Source organism: Gracilinanus agilis, chromosome X, assembly GCF_016433145.1.
Source record: "Gracilinanus agilis isolate LMUSP501 chromosome X, AgileGrace, whole genome shotgun sequence".
Taxonomy (NCBI): domain Eukaryota; kingdom Metazoa; phylum Chordata; class Mammalia; order Didelphimorphia; family Didelphidae; genus Gracilinanus; species Gracilinanus agilis.
In genome coordinates, this window is record NC_058136.1 from 73643052 (window position 1) to 73651010 (window position 7959).

At 50.9% G+C, this 7959-nt stretch overlaps 1 protein-coding gene across 1 annotated transcript; it reads right to left on the reverse strand.

Annotated features, from left to right (window-relative positions):
* Positions 1-5089: 5089 nt before the first annotated feature.
* LOC123253782 (tyrosine-protein phosphatase non-receptor type 12-like) lies at positions 5090-7447 on the reverse strand. Its single transcript, XM_044682926.1, is given in 6 exon segments — positions 5090-6015; positions 6018-6788; positions 6791-6841; positions 6844-6978; positions 6981-7339; positions 7341-7447. Coding segments are annotated over 6 exon segments (2337 nt in total). The 5' UTR covers positions 7436-7447.
* Positions 7448-7959: the final 512 nt, after the last annotated feature.

Below are 7959 nucleotides of genomic sequence, written 5' to 3' on the forward strand. Positions count from 1 at the left end.
GACATCCCATACGCCCTGGTGCCCAAAGGGACGTTTGTGAAACTCGGAGCTGGCGATCCAGAGTGGACGCCCGCCATCGAGTGACAATTCATCCAACGAGCTGCATCAGAGCACTCACTGTACCAGGCAAGCAAAGATCCTCGGTGGGCTGGGGAGGTTTGCTGGGTGGGCTTTAGTTCCTCAGTAAACCTATAGGGGACCAGCCTCCTATATGATAAAAATGGGGGTTCTGAGTGGCGTTTACGGCGTCAGATTGATAAGACAGGAAAAAGAAAAGGAGAACAACCAGACTAGCGGTTAGCCCATGCTGCTCCAAAGTCTGTGGGCTTGGGAGTTTATTATATACTGGTTTCAAACAAAGAACACAGCTATGAAGGGGTAACAGATCATACATAACCCATTAAAGTCTAAAGAGTAAAGGCATAAGTACCAAGACAAGGGCCAAATTCCAACCATCAATTAGTGGGGATAATTCTGGGAGAGGAAACATTTTTATGGAGATGCTCACTTAGTGAGTTCCGTCCTCCAGGATTCTAGGCACCTGGACAAATAAAGTCAAGACTGAAAGCGCCTAAGTATGCAGACTTATCTTAAGTAATGTTTGGTAGGGTTCGGGCTTCTTAATTATCAAGGAGAGGAATCATTAGCTCAGTAGCTGCTGCTCTGCCACTTCAAAGCTTTCCAATAAGAATTGTAAAAAAGGTGGGGATCAAAGACTGAGTCAGAAGAGGAGCCTCAGATTTCTGCCTTAGATGGCCCATTCGGTCTGCATCCTGACACAGTGCAGAAAATCATACGCACAGTTTTACTTGCCGACGATTTTGTAATGGGATCCAGATAAAATATCTGTTACAGACTCTGTTTCTCTAAATGACTCCTAATAGCCTTCTCGGAGGGGTCAAGTTGTTTTTGGATTAACCAGCCTGCTGGTACCAGAGCTTTTCGGGGCTCAGGTGACCAGGACCAAACACAAAGACGGCCTCAGCCTGGATTGGTCACGTAGGGAATCCAGATAACAGGCCCTAAATTTGATCCTATTTCTCCAATGGCTTTAATACATCGAACGGCTTCCCACATAAACCAAATCTAAAACTCCCCAAATTATCTCCAGTCTCTTGTTTACATGCTCCTCCCCCGCAGCTTCTTTCACAGAGTTGCTAAGGGCTCCGGGCAGGGCTCAGGGCAGGGCTCAGGGCGGGGCTTAGCAACCTTCCTGAGAGCCCTGCACGAAAATGGACTTTGTGGTTCCTGCAGAAAGATCCATACATTGCTGCTGACCACTGGTTTATATGTCTTACCAGAGGGCAAAAACTGAGAGGATCTCCCAGAGCTTCCCAAGGGCCTATGACCCTTTTATTTTACTTGTAAGAACCCTGACCTATGTCAGAATCAATACCGGGTATCGATTCCGAGGCAGAAGAGGGGCAAAGGTTAGGCCGGTGATGGCGAACCTATGGCATGGGTGCCGAAGATGGCACACAGAGAGCTCTCTGTGGGCATGTGGCTGCTCCCCCTTCCCCCAAGTTTCTTACTAGAAAGTCAGAGGGGCTTGGGCACAGCTTCTCCCTTGCCCCTCTCTACTGCGCCTGATGACTTTTTTTCACATCATCTGCCCCTCTGCCCAACAACCCAATGGGAGTGCATGGGGTGCGTGCGTGCGTGCGTGCGTGCGTGCGTGCGTGCGTGCGTGTGTGTGTGTGTGTGTGTGGTGGGCAGCTCACAGGAGGCAGAACTGGAGGGGAGCTGAGTGCTCGGGCCATCCCCCTCCCCCTCTTCACCTGTGCTGAGGATATTCCTCACTTCACCCACCCCTCCACCCAGCAGCCCAATGGGTAAAGGGGAGCGGGGCAGGGCAGGGCACACAGTCTCTACAGGGTTCACCATCACTGGGCTAGGCAATTGAGGTTAAGTATGTGTGTATGTTTTATACATGTTTATTTCTTGGTTTCGAGTTCATTGTTCATTTTCTGCTTGATTTGGATGTTGTGTTAACTTAGAAAAAACACAGAACTATTCAACAGTCACAAAGCCACTCTTTAGTCAAGGGAGGGGGGGAGCCGGGCTGGCGAGGCCTCCTGTGCAGAGTGCGAGGATTGAACGCAGCTTCGCTCTGCTCCCCCCCCCCCCCCCCCGGAACAAAGGCAATGGGGGAACGTCTATGCCGTTTGGCAGATCCAGGGGCTGGGAGAGGAGGATGGGATTTACCGTCAAGCCTGGGAAGGGAATCCTGGCCAGAGGCTGGGGGTCAGGGAAGGGGCTGCCTACACAATGGACACTAAAGGCTGCTCCCTAAGACAAAGGGGTGTTTAGCCTTCACCCTGGGGTCCATCATTCAGTCTGCAGCTGGCAGCCTGGGATTCCCTTCAGGGCGGATTCTCACAGAACAGGGAACAAGCCCAGGCTTGGGGGTCTCCGGCCTAGGAGCCGTTTCTAAATCTTGGGGTTCATCGGATCTCACTGGGCCACGAGGGGGGGTCTCCAGACTCCACGCTGACAGTTGTATTTTGCGATGCTCTTTTTTCCTGTGTGCCCACTGAAAGCGAACAAGGGGGGAGTCTAGCTACACCCCCCAACATCAACACTCACCCCAATGCCCGGGTCACCCAGCTGGGGAGTATCTGAGGCCGTATTTGAATCCAGGAGCTCCCTTCTCTTGGCCTTTCTCTCTAGCCACTGAGCCCCCTCTCTGCCCCATAACCGCTTTAAACACCTACTACAGTGAGTATCCAAAAGGGCATTCTGCCTTCACTTATATATTTTTTCATTTTTTTTTTAACCCTTCACTTCTGTGTATCGGCTCCTCGGTGGAAGAGTGGGAAGGGCGGGCCATGGGGGTCCAGTGACTTGTCCAGGGTCACCCGGCTGGGAAGTGTCTGAGGCCGGATTGGAACCCGGGACCTCTGCCTTCAGTTATAAAATCATGCTATCCGTTCACCAAACCCAAGATGAACGAATCCACTTCTTAAAGAGGCCGACTTTAAACAGCCACTTCGTGATTCCGGCTACTTTCCGACATCAACAGCAATGTCCAAACTGGTGCAAGAAGGCCGAGGGATCACGAGGAATCGCAACCCTGCAGGCGCCTTCCCGCGTTTGCGGGCCTGGAAGTCTTTCTCGGCTCCTCTTGCCTGCCTGGGATGGAAAATTCTTCTAAACTTCCTGCAAACCTTCCCTTTGCTTTCGGCCTGTTTGATAGCTGAGAAAAACGCTGCTTCTCTGCTGTCCCAAGTCGGGGCAGTCAAGTCCTTGCTTCGGGCCACCCTCCAGTTGAGTTTTGGGATCCCGCCGCGTCGGCCTAAAGGGGTTTCCAACTTCCTTTGGCTTTTTCTTCTCGTCCAGAAGCCAGAAGTTCCAGCGGCGAAGCCCCGCACGGGCTCCGGGTGCCGAAAAATGACCCTCCGACAAGGTCGGCTCCCTGACAAAGTGTCTGTGGAGAGAAAGGACATCCGAGGCCCAGCCGGGATTTGTGAGGCAGGCCGGCCTAGCGGAGAGGCCGAGGCCAAAGGGCGCAGTCACGGGGAGCCACCCTGGGAAGCCGGAACCTCTTTCTGCCTTCTTGTCTCAGGAATCCTCCCTTAATGTTGTCTTTCTGAGGTTAATAGTAAAAGGAGGCAGGAGAGCCCTGAGCGCCCAGGAAGAGAATCCCAGCGGGAGATTTCTGGGACTATTCCCGTGGCCTTGGCATCTCCACACGGACTCTCTGCTAGACTTTCCTTTGCCGTGTATGATGGGAAAATTCCCGGCACATGGGCAGTTGCTTTGGGCACTAGTTCTGTTGCACAACTGAAATCGATGGCAAAAACCTTTTGTTTTTTCCTGATCAAAAGTGGACTTCGAGATGGAGAGACGACGTCCTCCGCCTGGTCTCTCGCGAGTGGCTGGTTCGTCTTCCCGGCCACCTCCACGTGCCCTTGCTGCCGGCTTCCCGGGGCCGTCGCGGCCTGCCGTCGCGGCCTGCCGCCGCTTCCAGGGACGACTGCCGCCACTGGCCCACTTTTTTTTTTTTTTTTTTGGAATTGCTGGTTTTTTTTACTGGCAAGTGAAATATTCTAAAACAGAGACATTTTGATAGTCTTCTAAGCCCAGGTGAATGCAAATATTAAAGAAACACACATGAGCTAAGAGGATTCAACGCTGTTCCAAGGCACGCACTGAGTCTCTGTAACTAGATGAAAACCAGGACGAATTAGGGTTGCCAATTAAACGGTGTATAATGTCAAAATAACCTCTTGCTTACAATTTACAAAATGTAGCATTACAAGCTTTTGTCTCCGCTGCCCTGTGATGCTGGTAGCGAATGTCCAGCAGTTTAAAAAACCAGAAACTACTTTCTAAAGCATCAGGGCAAATCATTTACAAATAAAGCAGACGAAGATTTAGATCAGGCAGAGATTCCTTACGCCTTCTGTCAGTATCTCCTGATTGCTGCCTGCTTGCCCTGTACATGTACAAAATAAGGCAAACACGGTAAAACATTAGCAAGAGAGCAGTCCATAAACTCAATTTGTCATAACAGTATTACTGCGTTAACATGTGTCTACAGGCAGCGTGTAACCGGGTTAAGAGACATTGAGGCAATCATACTTGGAAGTTACAAAATAAACCACATGTAATACCTTTTCCCAAGTGTACAATAAGGCAGAGTAGATGGTCCCAGCCAAAAAAAACCATTAGAATGTAATAGTGGAATCCACTGTTGTGAACTTCTAAATTTTAAATGAATGTAATTCTTTTAAAAAGTGAATCCTTTGGGGGCAGCTGGGTAGCTCAGTGGATTGACAGTCGGGCCTAGAGACGGGAGGTCCTGGGTTCAAACCCGGCCTCAGACACTTCCCAGCTGGGTGACCCTGGGCAAGTCACTTGACCCCCATGGCCCACCCTTACCACTCTTCCACCTATAAGTCAATACACAGAAGTTAAGGGTTTAAAAATTAAAAAAAAAAATGAATCCCTTGTAGGTAACAATCTACACTGCTCTAATTAGCGACCACCCTCACCCACAATAACCCCATCTTTTCTTGATTTTTGGGGGGGACGTGAAATAGTATGAATCGGGTTTTCAGTGGCACTTGGATTTTCCAGTATAATTTCATGTGTCCTCAGTCCCTTTGCATCGTGTCCATTCTGAGGGTGGATCTCTCAGTCCTTCGGGTTCTCCACAACGATTACCAAATCCGATATCTGTGGCTTCTGTTGGACTTTCTGAAATACGATCGTCTTCGTTACTTAAGGTAGAGAGCAGACAGTCTCTATTAGACGCCATCTGATCACTCTCCGCAGGATGATCAAGTGTTTTATTCTCCGTAGATATGGAGACTTCAGAGCTCTTTTGCTCAGGTCGCTCTCGGGTGTGAAGTTCATTCCACTCGGCAGGCCTTACGGGTGTCTTATGATCACTTGCTGATACAAGAGATTCTGGAGTTCTCGCAGGTGGTGGGGGAGGCGGATCTTCACTAACATCGTCTTTTTCAGCCCCTGAACACACTGTAACTGGTACGTCCTGTCCAGCAGTGGATGCTGGTAATACTTTTCTAGTAGAAATGATTTCAGTGCTGGTGGCAGCAGAAGCTGTAGCGCTTGCTGTTGGAATATCAGTCACATTCCTGGGAAACGCTCCATCACAGGCCCCTTCGTCACTGTCAGCGTCATCAGAGCGAAGAGGGTTGGTAAGACTGAGGGGTGCCCTAACTGAAAGCGTGTTACCAGCAGGATCCACAAGACTGCCAGGTTCTGCTTGTAACGCTGCGGGGCTTACTGTTCGCAAAATAGTGTTAGTAGCCCGACATCGGTCAGCCGGGTCTTTGCACTCGGACTCATCAGGAACAGGCGGTGCATCTTCAGGGCCATGTAATGGCCGTATGACAAGTCCTTTCTCTCTGGGAGGCAAACAATGTGGTCTCGGGGGTGTATCCGAACGTTTCTGTGTTCCTTCTTGTGTAGTTACTGAGACTTTGCCCGATGGTGACAGACCACAGTCCGCACAAGTGTTTTGAGAAATATCTTCAGTTAAATCCCCGACTTTGAGAGTTTCTCGGCGGCGGCGTAGCGTAGAACAGGTTTAATCTCAGTCGCACGTGCTCCATTCAAGGGTGAATTTCCATCAAAACTTTCCGGTCCCTCTTGTAGGGGAACCTTTTTAATTTCAAAACTTAAGTTTTGCTCCAGTTTCTTCTCCGCGTGTTCAACTACTGATTCACTCGTCCCTGGAAGTCCTGACAGCTCATTGTCGTTTTTATCGAGCTCCGTGGACCGCTGATCTGACGAAACTACGTGCAATACAGGCTTTGGATGATCTGGGTCATTGTCTTGCCATGCTGTAGTAAGTGTTGGACAGGCTGAAGGAGGAGAAGGTGTCCAGATGGGCGGCACAGGTCGAGGCTCTGGAGGCTGTGATATTTCTTCTTTAGCGTCCCTTTCAGCAAGGCGACTGTGTGTACGTGGAGGCTTCGGAGGGGGAGAATCTGTTTCTTCGAGGTCCAGAGAGCCGACAGTCCTTTCAGTACTACTTTCATCCACTACATCAGACATTTTCCAGTCTGAATATTTTTCATGTTTTTGAAGTTGTTCTTCAAACAGCCGGGCCACGGCTCGATGGACAAGTTCATGCTGTCCCTTGGTTTGTGCTGCGCGATGCCTCTGTGTTCTCGTTTCTTGTATTGAATTGAATACATTAAACTCTTCAGGTATCTTCCCAGCTTTCAGCAAATTCCGTGTATAATCTATGGCACAGATGGCTCCTGTTCGTCCACAGCCCGCACCGCAGTGCATACGAATAGGCACATCCTCGGAAGGCCGGTCACGTCCGGAACAGGATCGAATGATGAAGGAACGTCACAGTCTGCCAGTCCACATGATGAAATTGACATAGTCCACGAGATTCGTCTTGAAATTCAAGTAACGACGTTCTAATACGGCAGTCTGCCCCGGCTTGTTCGGCTTCACAAGTCATTGGAAATGGTGAAAACGTTAGAGAATCGGCCCATACAAAGGCCAGCATCGTCCACATTTCGTCCTTCCCATTCCAGATTCTGGACAGGCCGTTACAGTGATTCCAACGTCATCGTAGTCCCACATCGTCCTCCAAAGATCTAGAACTGTATTTGCTAACGGTCCTTGGCTTGCAACATATGCTTTTGGCCCATAGACTCCCTTGGTAAAATGCGCATTGACGTAGTCTGAATCTTGGGAAGGCGCCTTCTTCAAAGTCAGCTTAACTCGGCTGTGACCAGATGGTAACACGTCTTTGTATCTGTTCTTTTTAGCATTTCCTTCTCTTTCGCCAGTGGCTGTTGGATAAAGTTTTTCTGCTTTATATTTGGTAGATAATCGTCTTAGTCGAGAAGTCCCAGGCGAAGTAGTCGTCCCCTTTGTGGGCCAGAATCTCCGTGGCCTGGACCCTCTGGATGAATTTCCTCAGGATCTCCACTTGTTCCATCACCTCCCGCCCGCCCGGCGTCTTCCCCAGGTCGTTTCCCCTCCCACCCACCAGCTCTCCCGCCAAGCCCGGCCGGCAGCAACAACGTTAGGGGCGGCACTGGTGTCCGGCTCACACCCGCAAAACTTCCAGGAGCCTTACAAGGGGGAAAGCGCCGCGGCTCAGCACCAACCCCAACCCCTAGCTGGTTCCATCCTCCTTCCCCGACCTCCTTCTCCGCCTCCGCAAGAGACCGCCTCCGGGACGCGGCTCCCCAAGACTGCCCAGCCCCCCTCCGCCCCACACAGCCCCCCTCCTACCCCAGGCGCGCGTCCCCGCCACCGCCCCGACGGGACGTGCGGCCCATTGGCCCACTTTTGATTTTTTCCCAATGACGTGCAAAAACAAGTGTCAAGGGGGCAGCTGGGTGGCTCAGTGGATGGAGGGCCAGGCCTAGAGACAGGAGGTCCTGGGTTCAAATCCAGCCTCAGACACTTCCCAACTGGGTGACCCTGGACAAGTCACTGAAGCCCCATGGCCCACCC